Genomic DNA, 18,856 nt, shown 5'->3' on the forward strand with positions numbered 1-18,856 from the left:
GTGCTGTACCTGTCCTGGGAGTGTTTGATGGGGACGGTGCAGAGGGAGCTTTACTCTGTATCTAACCCCGTGCTGTACCTGTCCTGGGAGTGTTTGTTGGGGACTGTGTAGAGGGAGCTTTACTCTGTATCTAACCCCGTGCTGTACCTGTCCTGGGAGTGTTTGATGGGGATGGTGTAGAGGGAGATTTACTCTGTATCTAACCCCGTGCTGTACCTGTCCTGGGAGTGTTTGATGGGGACAGTGTAGAGGGAGCTTTACTATGTATCTAACCCCGTGCTGTACCTGTCCTGGGAGTGTTTGATGGGGACAGTGTAGAGGGAGCTTTACTCTGTATCTAACCCCGTGCTGTACCTGTCCTGGGAGTGTTTGATGGGGACAGTGTAGAGGGAGCTTTACTCTGGATCTAACCCCGTGCTGTATCTGTCCTGGGAGTGTTTGATGGGGACGGTGTATAGGGAGCTTTACTCTGTATCTAACCCCGTGCTGTACCTGTCCTGTTTCCCCTGACATGAATCTCAGTGCCTTTGCCCTCCCAGGATGACGAGCTGACGGCCGAGATCCTCTTCCAATCGTACTATGGAGGGACCGTCTCCGCCTCCAGGTTCAACCAGGCCCTCAACTGCATGGCCAACTCCAACGCCTTCGTCGACTTTGCTTACTTCTTCTCCACCCAGCGGCACTTTGACTCTGAGGCGCTGGCGGAGAGCAAGGCCAAGATCCTGGAGCTGCTGGCCAGCGTCGTCCAGAACATCCAGCGGGAGAACTTCCCATCGGCCCGGCGGAACATGGGCCGTCTCCTGCACACGTTGCAGGTAAGGCCGGAGCTTCTCCGGGGAAAGGAGCACCCCCCCTCCCTCCCTCCTCACCCGTGTCGGATTACCGGAACCGGTAGCGGGGAATCATGTGGAGGGATGGAGCGCACACTGGGCTGGTGTCTCCAGGAATGTACAAGGTTAAGGTGGGTGGGTGCGTGTGGGGGGGGATTGGATTGAAGTTTTCACGCTATTTTGCGGGGGCGGGGGTGGGGGGGGTGGCGGGAATCGATGGGGGGGTGGTCGATAGAGAGAAACTCTTTCCGCTGGCTGTGGAGGATTCTGGGACTCAGGGGGCAGAGCCTAAGAACGAGAGGCCGGCCCTCTCAACGGGCGCCTTTTCTGTTAATTCTCTCATGGGGACCAAGGCCAGCGTTTACTGCCCGTCCCCCAATTGCCCTTGAACTGGGCGTCGTGATTGGCCACTTCAGAGGGGCAGCTAAGGGTCAAGCGCGTCGCTGTGTGGGGTCTGGAGTCACGTGTGGGCCAGACTGGGTAAGGAGGGGCAGATTTCCCTCCCTAAAGGGTCATCGGTGACCCAGACGGGGTTTTTACACCAATCGATGATAGTTCCACGGTCCCCATCACTGAGACTCGCTGTCGATTCCTGGGTTTTATTAGTTGAATTTCAATTCCACCAGCGGCCGGGGTGAGATTTGACATTTCCACCTTCAGGTGTGGGTCCCAGAACTGTTGACAGTGACTCCAGGTGTGGTCTAACCAGGGCGTTGTACAGGTGAAGCACGAATTCTACCCCACCTTGTATGCTCGTTCCCTCCAATTGGAAGGACAGTGTCCCATTCGACACTTGGGTTCATCCGTCTGGCTGTTTGTTAATGATGTTTGTACCGCAAATAATTAGGAGAGTGAATCGAATGTTACTGTGAGGGGGAATCGATTACAAAAGTAGGGAGGTTACGCTTGAGTTGCGCAGGGCACTGGTGAGACCACATCTGGAGTATTGTGTACAGTATCAGTCTCCTTATTTAAGGAAGGATGTAAATGCGTTGGAAGCCGTTCAGAGAAGGTTTACCAGACCAATACCTGAAATGGGCGGGTTTGTCTGATGAGGAAAGGTTGGGCAGGTTAGGCTTGTATCTGGAGTTTAGAAGAGTAAGAGGCGACTTGGTTGAAACATGTAAGATTCTGAGGGGTCTTGACAGGGGTGGGTGTGGAGAGGACGTTTCCCCTTGTGGGAGAATCCAGAACCAGGGGGTCACTGTTTAAGAATAAGGGGTCGCCCATTGAAAACGGAGATGAGGAGAAATATTTTCCTCTCAGAGGGGTCGTGAGTCTTGGGAACTCTCTTCCTGAAAAGGCGGTGGGAGCAGAGTCTTTGAATATTTTTAAGGCCGAGGTGGATAGATTCTTGATTAACAAGGGGCGGAGAGGTGGGGGGGGAGGTGAAAGGTTAATGGGGGTGGGCGGGAATGTGGGGTTGAGCCACGATCTTATGGAACGGCGGAACAGGCTGGAGGGGCCGAGTGGCCTCCTCCTGTTCCCTATTCCTATGTCCGTATTTTACCTCGACCCCTCCCTTTGGACTGCCACCATTTCACACTTTTCATCCTTTAGGACGCTCCCTGTTTAATCTTGTCTCAGTGAACGGTGGACGGCCTGGACCATCTGCCTGGGAGGATACGGTAAGACTCTGGGCGACGCTCCTTACCTCCCTCAGGGACCCGGTAAGGAGTTAAGCTATGGGTCTCGCTCGCCATTACAGGAAGGGATGTACATGCTCCTTACCACGATGCTTCACTGTTGTTGTGACAGGGACAAATTTCGGCCATTTTTCTAACCCCCATCTTTGTTTCCCAGGATTTTTACAGCCACAGTAACTGGATCGAGTTGGGCTTCACAAAACCAAACACCAACATCATCATTCCAGACAGAGATATCGGACCGATCGCAGGTAGGAGCCTGGACTGACTCACTGGGGTAACATCACACGGGCACAGAGGGAGGCCCATTCAGCCCCCTCGAGCCTGTTACACAGGAACAGGAGGAGGCCCATTCAGCCCCCTCGGGCCTGTTACACAGGAACAGGAGGAGGCCCATTCAGCCCCCTCGAGCCTGTTACACAGGAACAGGAGGAGGCCCATTCAGCCCCCTCGAGCCTGTTACACAGGAACAGGAGGAAGCCCATTCAGCCCCCTCGAGTCTGTTACACAGGAACAGGAGGAGGCCCATTCAGCCCCATCGAGTCTGTTACACAGGAACAGGAGGAGGCCCATTCAGCCCCCTCAAGCCTGTTACACAGGGACAGGAGGAGGCCCATTCAACCCAGTGACTCCAGCTGGGGCCTGAGCGGAGATTTATAAAAGCGAAGGGGATATTTGGAATGTGGGTGTCTGATTCTGAACAGCTATCTGCACTTTGAGGTCAGGATTTAACCCTTGTGTGTGTCTCACAGCAAAGGACGAGAGGACGTGTAGTGACTGTGTCACCGATGTTTGTCACAATAACATCCTCGAAAGCATCCAGTCCAGGAAAGTCCTCACCACCAGTTATTTTAACCTCCTGCCCTTTGGAAAGCCCAGTGGTGAGTATGTGAAGGGAGGGGGGAGGGCTTGAGGAGGATGTTGGGTAAATGTCGCCTTAAAATTCGTAAATGTACAGAACTTCCATCCACCGTTCATTGAGGTTCCTGCAAGCGAGCTCAAGGGAGGGCCTTACCCCGATAATGTTTCAGTAAGGTCGCCTCCCATTCTCCCGAACTCCAATGGATGCAGGGCCCAGCCTGTCCAACCTTTCCTCCTAAGACTAACCCCTTCATCCCCAGGATCCAGCCCAGTCAACCTTCTCTGAACTGCTTCGAACACATTCCTATCCTTCCTTCAATAAGGAGACCAAAACTGTACACAGCTCTCCAGATGTGGTCTCACCAATGCCCTGTACAGTTGTAGCCAGACATCCCGACTTTTATGCTCCATTCCCCCCCCTCGCGAATAAACGACAGCATTCCATTTGCCTTCCTGATCACTTGCTGCATCTGGATACTAACTTTTTTGTGATTCATGTACCAGGACACCCAGATCCCTCTGTACCTCAGAGTCCTGCCGTCTCTGTCCATTTAGATCATTTGCTCCTTTTCTATTCTTCCTGCCCAAGTGGACAAGTTCGCATTTTCCCACCTTATACTCCGTCTGCCAAGATTTTGCCTGCTCACTTAACCTCTATATGTCCCTTTGCAGACTCCTCATGCCCTCTTCACAACTTACTTTCCTGCCTATCCTTTGTGTCATCAGCAAATTCAGCAACTCTACATTCAGTCCCTTCATCTAAGTCATTGGTACAAATTGTAAATTGTTGAGGCCCCAGCACTGATCTCTGTGGCACTCCACTCACCCCATCCTGCCAACCTGAAAATGACCCATTTATACCTACTCTCTGTTCCCTGTTAGCTGACCAATCCTCTATCCATGCTAATATGTCACTCCCTACACCATGAGCTCTTACTTTGCGTAGTAACATTTGATGTGGCGCCTTGTCAAATGCCTTGGGAAATCTAAGTACAGCACATCCACAGGTTCCCCTTGACCCACGTTGCTGGTTACTTCCTTAAAGAACGTCAATAAATTAGCCAAACATGATTTCCCTTTCACTAAACCATGGAGACTCTGCCTGATTACATTGAGATTTTCTAAGTGCCGCGCTCTAACCTCCTTAATAACAGATTCCAACATTTTCCCTATGACCAGGTGTTAATCTAACTGGTCTGTAGTTTCCTGCTTTCTGTCTCCTTCCTTTCTTGAGTAGAGGAGTCACATTCGCCATCTTCCAATCTGATGGGACCTCTCCAGAATCGAGGGAATTTTGGAAAATTAAAACCGATGCATCCACGATCTCAGCAGCCACTCCTTTTCAGCCCCGAGGGTGAAGTCTATCAGGACCCGGGGACTTGTCAGCTTTTAGTTCCAATAATTTTCTCAGTCCCCTTTTCCCTGGGGATTGGAATTGTTTTAAGTTCCTCCCTCCCACCTCCTGATTCACAATTATTTCTGGGATGTTATTTGTATCCTCCACAGTGAAGATGCAAAATATCTGTTCAGTTCATCCACCATTTCCTTATTATCCATTATTAATTCCCCAGTTTCACTCTCTGGAGGACCAACGCTCACTTTACTCCCTCTTTTCCTTTTTAAATACCTGTAGAAACTCTGTCTATCACCTTTTATATCTCTAGCTAACTTTCTCTCGAACTCTAATTTCTCTCTCATTATTTACTTAGTCATTCTTTTCTGTTCATAATATTCTGTCTAATCTTCTTGACCTGCCACTCATCTTTGCGAATTCTCTGCTTTATTTTTCAGTTTGATAGTATCTTTAACTACTTTAGTTAGCTCCAGCTGGTGTGTCCTTCCCCTAGAGTCTTTCTTTCTCACTGGAATGTACCTTTTCCGAGAATTCTGAAATATCTCCTTAAATTTCTGCCGCTGCATCTCTCCTGACCCATCCCTTCACCTAATTTCCCAGTTCACTTTAACAAACCCCAGTCTTCACTGCCCTCATAATTACCCTTATTGAGTTTAAGTACTAGCCTTAGAACCACTTCTCTCTCCCTCAAGCCCAATGTGAAATTCAGTCATGTTCTGTGATCGCTGCTACCCTAGGGTTATTTTACGATGAGGTGGTTAATTAATCCTGTCTCATTGCACCTCACCAGATCTGGAATAACCTGCCCTCTGGTGGGCTATAATCCATGCTGCTCTAAGAAACTGTCCCGCAAACACTCTATGAACTCATCATCCAGGCTACCTTTGCCAATCTTATTTGTCCAATCTCTATGTAGATTAAAATCACCCATGATTATACCTTACTCACAAGCCCCCATTATTTCTCCCTGTATACCCCATCCCACAGTGCTGTTACTCTTAGGGGGTCCTACAAACCACTCCCACAAGTGACTGCTTACCTTTACTATTTCTAATCTCTACCCAAACTGACTCTACATCTTGACCATTAGAACTTAAGTCATCTTTCTCTCTAATGTACTGTCATCCATAATTAACAGAGCTACCCCTACACTTTTTCTTGGCTTCCTGCCCTTCCTCGATGACATGTACCCCTGAATATTCAGGTCCCAGCCTTTGTCATCCTGCAGCCATGTCTCTGCAATGACTATCAGATCAAACATACTTATTTCTATCTGCGCACTCTTACAGGCATTCAGATACAGTCTTTAGTTCTGTCCTTTCACTGTTTTTGCAACCTCTCGCCTTGTCTACCGGCTCATTCTGAGGCTTGTGCACTCTGTCCCTTCCTGTCACACTCGGAGTGTCATTTTCCCCTCTTCCTACCTTGTTCTCTTGCCTTGTGCTCCCTCTTTATAATTTATCACGTCGACCCTCACTTGATCCTTCAGTAGCACCCCCCGCCCAAGTATTTTGAGCAAAGCACTCTCTACCGCCCTGGTTGTATGACTCACCAGGACATTTGCCCTAACAAGGCTCAGGTGAAGACTGCCCCAAAGATACAGCTCCCTCTTCCCCCAGTACTAGTGCCAGTGAACCATGAATCCAACCTCCATTTCCCCTTCACCAATCTCTGAGCCATGCATTTACCTCCCCAACCTTCTTCACCCAAAGCCAATTTCCTCATGCTTAGGTTTTGGGTTCAGTTTCTTCCTTTAGCCCCCTGGCTGCTCAGACTTCCTCAGCAGAACCTATTTCCTAGTTCTACCGATGTCCTTGGTCCAGTATAATGGGTTAATAGTTATGGTAATGAGTTAGCGATGTGTATCATGACATTGACCTCAGCAGTTATATGCTAGGGACTCTCTAGAGCAGACGGAATAGTCTGCACACAAGAGAGATGTGCCTACCTAGTAGTTCTTCATGTATCTCCTGTATATAGTGTCAAAAATACAGTGCAGAAATCCCTCAGTACTGACGCTCCGACAGTGCCACACTCCCTCAGTACTGACCCTCCGACAGTGCAGCACTCCCTCAGTACTGACCCTCCGACAGTGCAGCGCTCCCTCAGTACTGACCCTCCAACAGTGTGGCACTCCCTCAGCACTGACCCTCCGACAGTGCGGCACTCCCTCAGCACTGACCCTCCGACAGTGCAGCACTCCCTCAGTACTGACCCTCCGACAGTGCGGCACTCCCTCAGCACTGACCCTCCGACAGTGCAGCACTCCCTCAGTACTGACCCATCGACAGTGCGGCACTCCCTCAGTACTGACCCTCCGACAGTGCAGCACTCCCTCAGTACTGACCCTCCGACAGTGCAGCGTTCCCTCAGTACTGACCCTCCAACAGTGTGGCACTCCCTCAGCACTGACCCTCCGACAGTGCAGCACTCCCTCAGCACTGACCCTCCAACAGTGCAGCACTCCCTCAGTACTGACCCTCCGACAGTGCAGCGCTCCCTCAGTACTGACCCTCCAACAGTGTGGCACTCCCTCAGCACTGACCCTCCGACAGTGCGGCACTCCCTCAGTACTGACCCTCTGACAGTGCGGCACTCCCTCAGCACTGACCCTCCGACAGTGCGGCACTCCCTCAGCACTGACCCATCGACAGTGCGGCACTCCCTCAGTACTGACCCTCCGATAATGCATCGCTCCCTCAGTACTGACCCTCCGACAGTGCAGCACTCCCTCAGTTCTCATTGCCTCCCCATAGCTTTGCTTCGAACACAGCTGTCTGTGTTCCTGCGGCTAGGATGGTCCGTGGAACATCTTTCCACGTGATGGATGCGATGTAAGGGCGTGTCTCTGATGGTAGTTTCACATGCGTTCATTTCCAGGTAAATGCAGTCACGGGGGAAGTTTCGATGCGACTAGGTTCTGCGATGCCAAAGGAGGAATTAACAAGGACAAAATAGATTCTCCGCATGGATATCTCCACAAAGAAGCAGCACACGTGGCCACGGAGGCAACCGAGGAGGCTTTCGAACAAATCCGAGATGCTGTCGGAGACAAACTCTTCCTCAGGTGAGGTTCCAGAGACAGAACAACCAGAGGGAGCTTCACTCTGTATCTAACCCCGTGCTGTACCTGTCCTGGGAGTGCTTGATGGGGACGGTGTAGAGGGAGCTTTACTCTGTATCTAACCCCGTGCTGTACCTGTCCTGGGAGTGTTTGATGGGGACAGTGTAGAGGGAGCTTTACTCTGTATCTAACCCCATGCTGTACCTGTCCTGGGAGTGTTTGATGGGGACAGTGTAAAGGGAGCTTTATTCTGTATCTAACCCCGTGCTGTACCTGTTCTGGGAGTGTTTGATGGGGACAGTGTAGAGGGAGCTTTACTCTGTATCTAACCCCATGCTGTTCCTGTCCTGGGAGTGTTTGATGGGGACAGCGCAGAGGGAGCTTTACTCTGTATCTAACCCCGTGCTGTACCTGTCCTGGGAGTGTTTGATGGGGACGGTGTAGAGGGAGTTTTTCTCTGTATCTAACCCCGTGCTGTACCTGTCCTGGGAGTGTTTGATGGGGACAGTGTAGAGGGAGCTTTACTCTGCATCTAACCCCGTGCTGTACCTGTCCTGGGAGTGTTTGATTTTCATTTCCTTATCTCAGGACCTCCCAAAGTTCACAGCCAGTGAAGTATGTTGTCTGTTTCACTGTTATAATGTAGGAGCCAATTTGTGTGCAGCACGGTCTCACAAACTGCAGTATGATCATGATGAAGATCATCTGTTATTGCTGATGTTTGTTGAGTGACTAATACCCTCCCCCTGCGGGCAGGGTGTGTACCAACTATAAGATGCATTGCAGGAACTCACCAAGGCTCCTTCGACAGCACCTTCCAAAACCATGACCTCTACCATCTAGAAGGACAAGGGCAGCAGGCACATGGGGAACACCACCACCTGGAAGTTCCCCTCCGAGCCATTCACCATCCCGACTTGGAAATATATCGGCCGTTCCTTCTCTGTCACTGGGTCAAACCCCAGGAACTCCCTCCCTAACAGCGCTGTGGGTGTACCTACACCACATGGACTGCAGCGGCTCAAGAAGGCAGCTCACCCACCACCACCTTCTCAAGGGGCAACTAGGGAAGGGCAATAAATGCTTGGGTAGCCAGCGATGCCCACATCCCACGAATGAATAAACAAATCTCCCATTGTAGATAGAGAGTAAAGCTCCCTGCACTCTAGGACTAATACCCGGCTTGATGGGGGCCCTTGGCCTCATCTTAAAATGCTGCCTGGTGATTCTGCTTGAGTGTGCTATAGCGGAGTAATGTGAGACACCAGGGTTAATACCTTGGAGACTGCGGGAGCGCTATGTTGTGAGAGGGTGGAGATGTGCCTGGAGACGATGACCCACATGATCGCTGACCCCTGGTAATGTGAATCCCGCAGGTTTTTGAATATTGACAGCCCTTCCACCCTCACCTTTGTGATCGACACCACCGGGAGTATAAGTGATGACATCAGCGCCATCATGGCAAGGACCGTTTCCATCATCGATAGCACTCTTGGAACCGCGCAGCAACCTTCCTTCTACATCTTGGTCCCTTTCAATGACCCAGGTCAGAGTCCATCACGGGAGTAATGGAGAGTGACGTGGCCCCATATGGAGTAACGTAGGTTAAAAGAGAGTAACACCAAGTTACACTGTGAAGCACGGAGTTAAACAGGGTAACAGAATAAATCAGCATAGTGCAGAGTTATACAAAGATACACAGATTAAACAGGGTGTCGCAGAGTAACAGAGAGCAATGCACAGTAACGCAGAGTAACACCGAGTACCACAGACTGAAACGGTGCAACGCTGAGTAATAGATCAACACACAGACATGCAGAGTAACACCAAGTAACACAGACTGAAACAGTGTAATGTAGAGTAATAGAGCAACGCACAGTAACGCAGAGTAACACTGAGTAACACAGATTAATCAGGTAACACTGAGTAACAGGAGCAACAACCAGTCACGCAGAGTAAGACCAAGTAACACAGACTGATAGAGCAACGCACAGTGCTGCAGAGTAACACCGAAAACACAGATTGAAACAGGATAATGCAGAGTAACAGACAGTAACGCTCAGTAACACAGAGTGACACTGAGTAATGCAGGCTGAAACAGTGTAATACAGAGTAACACAGCCAAGCGCAGTTTAAAACAGAGTAAGGCAGCTAACAGAGCAGCAGCCTTACTCAGCTAACACAGAGAGTTACTCTGTAACTGAGAGTAACGCACAGTAATACAGAGTGACAAAGAGCAACACAGGGCAACAGAGAGCAACAATGAGTAACTCAGTATGAAGCAGGGTAAAACAGTGGGACAAGGAGTAAAAGAGATTGTTGTAGAGTGAAACATTACCATCCCTAACTCTGTAACCTCCTCTAGCCCCTACAACCCTCCTTATCTTTGCAACCTCCTCCAGCACCTACGACCCTCCATATCTCTGTAACCTCCTCCAGCCACTACGACCCTCCCTATCTCTGTAACCTCGTCCAGCCCCCTACTACCCTCCCTATCTCTGCAACCTCCTCCAGCCCCTACAACCCTCCCTATCTCTGCAACCTCCTCCAGCCCCTACAACCCTCCGAGATCTCTGCGCTCCTCCAATTCCGGCCTCTTGACCATCCCCTGATTCCCCATCGCTCCACCATTGGCGGCCGTGCCTTCAGCTGCCTGGGGGCCCTGAGCTCTGGAATTCCCTCCCTAAATCTCTGCACCTCTGTCCCTCCCTCTCTCTCTCTCTTTCTCTTTTTCTCTCTCTCTCTCATTCTCTCTCCCTCCCTCTCTTTCTCTCTACTACTTTAAGATATTCCTTTAAATGTGTCTCTTTGATTGCTTCTCCCTAATATCTCTGTAGGTGCTCAAGGATCGAGTTCTGTCTGATTAGCACTCCCGCGAACCACTTTGTGACTTTTTACCTAGTTAAAGGTATTATTTATTTGATGGGATATTTGACTGTGAAACCATCGCAGGCCCGAACGCCTTGATTCAGGCTCAGCATTTCCTGAGTGATTATTGAGTCAGAAAAACTCCATGATAGCTTTCGGTGCTCTCTATGTAAAGACTCAGTCCTGCATCAGAGTTTGGTGGAGGTGAGAGGGTTGGTGTGGGGCTGAGTTTAGGATATTGTTAGTTTGGCCTCAGTGAGGGGGTAGACACAGAATGTCACATATTCTGATTTTATGTTCACAGACTTTGGCCCAGTGAAAAAAACCACAAACCCGGTCCTATTCAAAGAGTACATCTCATCATTGAGGGCTTCAGGAGGGGGGGATACCCCAGAGATGTGCCTCAGTGGATTACAGGTCTGCACTAGCCGCATTACTGTCCTATCTGGAGAGGTCGCTCGAAACCTCTCTCTCTGTACCTGGGGAGATCTCTCTATTCCCCCTCTCTCTCTCACACTCCTGTATCTGGGGAGGTCTCTCTATTCCCCCTCTCTCTCTCACACTCCTGTATCTGGGGAGGTCTCTCTAACCCTCTCTCTCGCACACACTCCTGTATCTGGGGAGGTCTCTCTAACCCCCCCTCTCTCTCTCTCTCTCACACTCCTGTATATGGGGAGGTCTCTCTAACCCCCCCCCTCTCTCTCTCACACTCCTGTATCTGGGGAGGACTCCCTAACCCCCTCTCTCTCACACTCCTTACCTGGGGAGGTCTCTCTAACCCCCCCTCTCTCTCTCACACTCCTTACCTGGGGAGGTCTCTCTAACCCTCTCTCTCTCACACTCCTGTATCTGGGGAGGTCTCTCTAACCCTCTCTCTCTCTCTCACACTCCTGTATCTGGGGAGGTCTCTCTAACCCCCTCACTCTCTCTCACACTCCTGTATCTGGGGAGGTCTCTCTAACCCTCTCTCTTACTCTCACACTCCTGTATCTGGGGAGGTCTCTCTAACCCCCTCTCTCACACTCCTGTATCTGGGGAGGTCTCTCTAACCACCTCTCTCTCTCACACTCCTGTAACTGGGGAGGTCTCTCTAACCCCCTCTCTCTCTCTCACACTCCTGTATCTGGGGAGGTCTCACTAACCCTCTCTCTCTCTCACACTCCTGTATCTGGGGAGGTGTCTCTAACCCCCTCTCTCTCACACTCCTGTATCTGGGGAGGTCTCTCTAACCACCTCTCTCTCTCACACTCCTGTAACTGGGGAGGTCTCTCTAACCCCCTCTCTCTCTCTCACACTCCTGTATCTGGGGAGGTCTCACTAACCCTCTCTCTCTCTCACACTCCTGTAACTGGGGAGGTCTCTCTAACCCCCTCTCTCTCTCTCACACTCCTGTATCTGGGGAGGTCTCACTAACCCTCTCTCTCTCTCACACTCCTGTATCTGGGGAGGTGTCTCTAACCCCCTCTCTCTCTCACACTCCTGTATCTGGGGAGGTGTCTCTAACCCCCTCTCTCTCACACTCCTGTATATGGGGAGGTCTCTCTAACCCCCTCTCTCTCTCACACTCCTGTATCTGGGGAGGTCTCCCTAACCCCCTCACTCTCTCTCACACTCCTGTATCTGGGGAGGTCTCTCTAACCCCCCCTCTCTCTCTCTCACACACCTGTATCTGGGGAGGTCTCTCGAACCCCCCCCCCTCTCTCACACTCCTGTATCTGGGGAGGTCTCTCTAACCCCCTCTCTCTCTCACACTCCTGTATCTGGGGAGGTCTCTCTAACCCCCTCTCTCTCACACTCCTGTATCTGGGGAGGTCTCTCTAACTCTCTCTCTCTCTCACAGTCTTGTATCTGGGGAGGTCTCCCTAACCCCCTCTCTCTCACACTCCTTACCTGGGGAGGTCTCTCTAACCCCCTCTCTCACACTCCTGTACCTGGGAAGGTCTCTCTAACCCTCTCTCTCTCTCACACTCCTGTATCTGGGGAGGTCTCTCTAACCCTCTCTCTCTCTCACACTCCTGTATCTGGGGAGGTCCTTTCTAACCCTCTCTCTCTCTCTCACACTCCTGTATCTGGGGAGGTCTCTCTAACCCCCTCTCTCTCTCTCACACTCCTGTATCTGGGGAGGTCTCTCCAACCCTCCCTCTCTCACACTCCTGTATCTGGGGAGGTCTCTCTAACCCTCTCTCTCTCTCACACTCCTGTATCTGGGGAGGTCTCTCTAACCCCCTCTCTCTCTCACACTCCTGTATCTGGGGAGGTCTCTCTAACCCCCCCTCTCTCTCTCACACTCCTGTATCTGGGGAGGTGTCTCTAACCCTCTCTCTCTCACACTCCTGTATCTGGGGAGGTCTCTCTATCCCTCTCTCTCTCACACTCCTGAATCTGGGGAGGTCACTCTAACCCTCTCTCTCTCACACATTCCTGTATCTGGGGAGGTCTCTCTAACCCTCTCTCTCTCTCACACTCCTGTATCTGGGGAGGTCTCTCTAACCCCCTCTGTTACTCTCACACTCCTGTATCTGGGGAGGTCTCTCTAACCCCCTCTCTTACTCTCACACTCCTGTATCTGGGGAAATCTCTCTAACCCTCTCTCTCTCTCACACTCCTGTATCTGGGGAGGTCTCTCTAACTCTCTCTCTCTCTCACAGTCTTGTATCTGGGGAGGTCTCCCTAACCCCCTCTCTCTCACACTCCTTACCTGGGGAGGTCTCTCTAACCCCCTCTCTCTCTCACACTCCTGTATCTGGGGAGGTCTCTCTAACCCCCTCTCTCTCTCACACTCCTGTATCTGGGGAGGTCTCTCTAACCCCCTCTCTCTCTCTCTCTCACACTCCTGTATCTGGGGAGGTCTCTCTAACACCCTCTCTCTCTGTCACACTCCTGTATCTGGGGAGGTCTCTCTAACACCCTCTCTCTCTGTCACACTCCTGTATCTGGGGAGGTCTCTCTATCCCTCTCTCTCTCACACTCCTGTATCTGCAGAGGTCTCTCTAACCCTCTCTCTCTCTCTCACACTCCTGTATCTGGGGAGGTCTCTCTAACCCCCTCTGTTACTCTCACACTCCTGTATCTGGGGAGGTCTCTCTAACCCCCTCTCTTACTCTCACACTCCTGTATCTGGGGAAATCTCTCTAACCCTCTCTCTCTCTCACACTCCTGTACCTGGGGAGGTCTCTCTATCCCTCTCTCTCTCACACTCCTGTATCTGGGGAGGTCTCTCTAACCCTTTCTCTCTCTCACACTCCTGTATCTGGGGAGGTCTCTCTAACTCCCTCTCTCTCACACTCCTGTATCTGGGGAGGTCTCTCTAACCCCCTCTCTTTCACACTCCTGTATCTGGGGAGGTCTCTCTAACCCCCTCTCTCTCACACTCCTGTATCTGGGGAGGTCTCTCTAACCCCCTCTCTCTCTCACACTCCTGTATCTGGGGAGGTCTCTCTAACCCCCTCTCTCTCACACACTCCTGTATCTGGGGAGGTTTCTCTAACCCTCTCTCTCTCTCATACACACTCCTGTATCTGGGGAGGTCTCTCTAACCCCCTCTCTCTCACACACCTGTATCTGGGGAAGTCTCTCTAACCCTCTCTCTCTCTCACACTCCTGTATCTGGGGAGGTCTCTCTAACCCCCTCGCTCTCACACTCCTGTCCCTGGGAAGGTCTCTCTAACTCCAGCTCTCTCTCTCACACTCCTGTATCTGGGGAGGTCTCTCTAACCCTCTCTCTCTCACACTCCTGTATCTGGGGAGGTCTCTCTAATCCTTTCTCTCTCACACTCCTGTATCTGGGGAGGTCTCTCTAACTCCCTCTCTCTCACACTCCTGTATCTGGGGCGGGGGTCTCTCTAACCCTCTCTATCTCACACTCCTGTACCTGGGGAGGTCTCTCTATTCCCCTTCTCTCTCTCACACTCCTCTATCTGGGGAGGTCTCTCTAACCCCCTCTCTCTCTCACACTCCTGTATCTGGGGAGGTCTCTCTAACCCCCTCTCTCACACTCCTGTATCTGGGGAGGTCTCTTAACCCCCTTTCTCTCTCTCACACTCCTGTATCTGGGGAGGTCTCTCTAACCCCCTCTCTCTCTCACACTCCTGTATCTGGGGAGGTCTCTTAACCCCCTTTCTCTCTCTCACACTCCTGTATCTGGGGAGGTCTCTCTAACCCCCTCTCTCTCCCACACTCCTGTATCTGGGGAGGTCTCTCTATCCCTCTCTCTCACATCCCTGTACATGGGGATGCCACTCTAACGTTGAGTAACACGGAATTGTGTCTCTCGGGACAATAGCCTTGGTAACTGTGAGTAATGAGAACTCTTTCCTCACATGTTTTCCAGCTGGCACTCACTAACTCAGCCCCAAATAGCCAAATCTACGTCTTCACTGATGCACCAGCCAAAGATATTCACCTGAAGAACACAATCCTAGCCCTGATTCAGGAAACCCGATCTCAGGTAAGAATACCGAGCGGCATTAAAGGTTACACCCACCCCTCACACAATTCCAGCAAAGGCTAAATAATCTGAAATCAGTTGCTGTCAGAAATATTGATCATAGTCATCAACTAAACACAAGAGTCAATGGAAATCAAGCCAGGCTATGTGTCTGTGGTACCCGTACCCCAGTGAGAGTCAGTGTGTGTGTGCCCCGTACCCCAGTGAGAGTCAGTGTGTGTGGGACCCATACCCCAGTGAGAGTCAGTGTGTGTGGGACCCATACCCCAGTGAGAGTCAGTGTGTGTGGGACCCGTACCCCAGTGAGAGTCAGTTTGTGTGGGACCCGTACCCCAGTGAGAGTCAGTGTGTGTGGGACCCGTACCCCAGTGAGAGTCAGTGTGTGTGGGACCCGTACCCCAGTGAGAGTCAGTGTGTGTTGGACCCGTACCCCAGTGAGAGTCAGTGTGTGTGGGACCCGTACCCCAGTGAGAGTCAGTGTGTGTGGGACCCGTACCCCAGTGAGAGTCAGTGTGTGTGGGACCCGTACCCCAGTGAGAGTCAGTGTGTGTGGGACCCGTACCCCAGTGAGAGTCAGTGTGTGTGGGACCCGTACCCCAGTGAGAGTCAGTATGTGTGGGACCCGTGCCCCAGTGAGAGTCAGTGTGGGTGGGACCCGTACCCCAGTGAGAGTCAGTGTGTGTGGGAAACGTACCCCAGTGAGAGTCAGTGTGTGTGGGACCCGTACCCCAGTGAGAGTCAGTGTGTGTGGGACCCGTACCCCAGTGAGAGTCAGTGTGTGTGGAACCCGTACCCCAGGGTTAGAGTCAGTGTGTGTGGGACCCGTACCCCAGTGAGTGTCAGTGTGTGTGGGACCCGTACCCCAGTGAGAGTCAGTGTGTGTGGAACCCGTACCCCAGTGAGAGTCAGTGTGTGGGACCCGTACCCCAGTGAGAGTCAATGTGCGTGGGACCCATACCCCAGTGAGAGTCAGTGTGCGTGGGACCCTTACCACAGTGAGAGTCAGTGTGCGTGGGACCCTTACCCCAGTGAGAGTCAGTGTGTGTGGGACCCGTACCCCAGTGAGAGTCAGTGTGTGTGGGACCCGTACCCCAATGAGAGTCAGTGTGTGTGGGTCCCGTACCCCAGTGAGAGTCAGTGTGTGGGACCCGTACCCCACTGAGAGTCAATGTGTGTGGGACCTATACCCCAGTGAGAGTCAGTGTGCGTGGGACCCTTACCCCAGTGAGAGTCAGTGTGTGTGGGACCCGTACCCCAGTGAGAGTCAGTGTGTGTGGGACCTGTATCCCAGTGAGAGTCAGTGTGTGTGGGACCCGTTCCCCAGTGAGAGTCAGTGTGTGTGGGACCCGTACCCCAGTGAGAGTCAGTGTGTGTGGGACCCTTACCCCAGTGAGAGTCAGTGTGTGCGGGACCTGTACCCCAATGAGAGTCAGTGTGTGTGGGATCCGTACCCCAATGAGGGTCAGTTTGTGTGGGACCCGTACCCCAGTGAGAGTCAGTGTGTGTGGGACCCGTACCCCAGTGAGAGTCAGTGTGTGTGGGACCCGTACCCCAATGAGAGTCAGTGTGTGCGGGACCCGTACCCCAATGAGAGTCAGTGTGTGTGGGATCCGTACCCCAATGAGGGTCAGTTTGTGTGGGACCCGTACCCCAGTGAGAGTCAGTGTGTGTGGGACCCGTACCCCAGTGAGAGTCAGTGTGTGTGGGACCCGTACCCCAGTGAGAGTCAGTGTGTGTGGGACCCGCACCCCAGTGAGAGTCAGTGTGTGTGGGACCCGTACCCCAGTGAGAGTCAGTGTGTGTGGAACCCGTACCCCAGTGAGAGTCAGTGTGTGTGGGACCCGTACCCCAGTGAGAGTCTGTGTGTGTGCCACACTTTCCCCAGTGAACGTTCCAACAGCAGAGCAGCCGTGGGTAATTCGTCCCATCGAACCTGATTTGCTAATCGGCTGGATCTTGGTTGACCTTTCTCCTCAACTCCATCTGTCGTATCTGTATACACTATCCCCATAATTTTGCTATCTAGAAATCCACTGACCTCTGAATTAAACATGCCCCATATCCCAGCCTCCACAACCCTCTTGGCTAGACATTCCCAACGACTCTCCACCCTCTGAGTGAAGAAATTCCTCCTCATCCCAGCACTAATTGGCCTACCCTTTACTCTGAGACTGTTTCTCCAGGTCCTAGCACCCCCTCCCCTCCCCTCCCCTCCCCCCCGCCGGCAACCAGTGTGGGACATCTTATCTACATCTATTCTGTCGCTCCCTGTAAGAAGTTTGTAATCGTCAGTGAGATCACTTCTTGTTCCCCTGCAGAATTAAGGCCCAGTTTCCTCAACCTCTCCATCGTAGACAATCCCACCATCCCAGGGCTTAATTTAGTGACCTTTGGCTGCATTTCCTCTGTGGCAAGTATATCCCTCCTTCAATAAGGGGACCAACACTGTACACAGTGCTCCAGGTGAGGTCTCACCAAGGCCCTGTACCATTGCAGCAAGACATCTATCCTCCTGTACTCAAATCCCCCTCATGATGAAGGCCAACGTACCATTTGCCTTCCTAATAGCTCGCTGCATCTGCCTGTTAGCATTCGGTCACTCATGGACAAGGACACCCAGGTCCCCTTTGGAGATCAACCTTTCCCAATCCCACAACATCTGAGACATACTCTGCATTTCCCTCTTTTCCCTCCAAAAGCAGATAACTTCACGTTATATTCCCCCTGCCGTGTTCTTGCCCACTCGCTTAGCCTGTCCAAATCTCCTCGTAATCTCTTTGCTTCCTCTTCACCGCCCGTATTCTCACCCAGTTTTGTGTCGTGAGTATACTCGGAGATATTACGTTTGGGTCCCTACGTCCAAACCGTGGATCTAGATTGTGAAATACTGAGGCTTCAGCTCTGATCCTTGCAGTGCCCCACCAGTCACCGCCTGCCAACCTGAGATTGACCCATTTATTCCTACCCTCTGTTTTCTGCCTGTTCCCCAATCCTCAGCCAAGGTCGGTATATTCCCCTCAATCCCACAGTCTATAGTTTTGCTCCCTGGGTCTCCTGCCCAGCACTTCTTCATAAGCTTTCTCAAAAATCCAAATACACCACATCTACTGCTTCCCCCTTATCAGCCCTGCTCGTCCCATCCTCAGGGAACTTCGAGAGGCTTGTCGACCGTGGTTTCCCTTCCACAAACCCCATGTTCGCCCTGCCCAATCCCCTCGTCGTTTTCTAAGCGTCCCTCGATCGCGTCCTTCGGAACAGGTCAGAGAATTTCCCCCTACGACTGGTGTCGGGAGTGGGGAGGGGGCTGGGGGTCAAGAGGGCCAGCGCGTGCCAGAAAAGGCAGAGGCTTTTGCGCGTTGGACCTCGAAATCTCGCCCTATTAGGCCTGTGTGGCTCTTGTTTTTGCAGGTTTATTTCCTCCTGACCAGCGTGTTCAGCGGGCGGCGGAGAAGGAGGTGGAGCAAGGGGGAGAGAGCGGCTGAGTCTGGCCTCCAACTCTACCAGAGTCTGGCCACGGCCTCCGGGGCCGATGCGGTGGTGATACAAAAGAGCCAGCTCTTCCAGCTGACCGCCATCATCGACGAGTCCACCAGCGCTGCCCTGGTAAGCACCTCGTGGCTAAAAGGCAGTGGTGAGGTTTACGGTGGGTAGCGTGTGTCCCAGTAAACAGACTGAGAGTCCAGTTAGGGACCAGTAACTTCTTGTTTAGACCACTAGACAAAGCTACAGGCATCACTCACCCACCAGGAGAACAATGCCGCAAGACAGCCACGGTCTTAAATAAAA

General features: G+C 52.0%; 1 protein-coding gene across 1 annotated transcript in view; it reads left to right on the forward strand.

Annotated features, from left to right (window-relative positions):
* The window catches only part of LOC144673067 (von Willebrand factor A domain-containing protein 7-like), a 63,526-nt gene that overhangs the window by 27,381 nt on the left and 17,289 nt on the right, over nucleotides 1-18,856 (forward strand). The window contains exons 3-10 of the mRNA XM_078535063.1: nucleotides 540-815; nucleotides 2,634-2,727; nucleotides 3,229-3,357; nucleotides 7,572-7,758; nucleotides 9,132-9,301; nucleotides 10,928-11,040; nucleotides 14,954-15,070; nucleotides 18,479-18,673. Coding sequence (XP_078391189.1) covers nucleotides 540-815; nucleotides 2,634-2,727; nucleotides 3,229-3,357; nucleotides 7,572-7,758; nucleotides 9,132-9,301; nucleotides 10,928-11,040; nucleotides 14,954-15,070; nucleotides 18,479-18,673 — 1,281 coding nt within the window. The remainder of the gene's footprint in view (nucleotides 1-539; nucleotides 816-2,633; nucleotides 2,728-3,228; nucleotides 3,358-7,571; nucleotides 7,759-9,131; nucleotides 9,302-10,927; nucleotides 11,041-14,953; nucleotides 15,071-18,478; nucleotides 18,674-18,856) is intronic.

This window comes from Cetorhinus maximus, unplaced genomic scaffold (assembly GCF_964194155.1).
Source record: "Cetorhinus maximus unplaced genomic scaffold, sCetMax3.hap1.1 HAP1_SCAFFOLD_241, whole genome shotgun sequence".
NCBI classification, from domain to species: domain Eukaryota; kingdom Metazoa; phylum Chordata; class Chondrichthyes; order Lamniformes; family Cetorhinidae; genus Cetorhinus; species Cetorhinus maximus.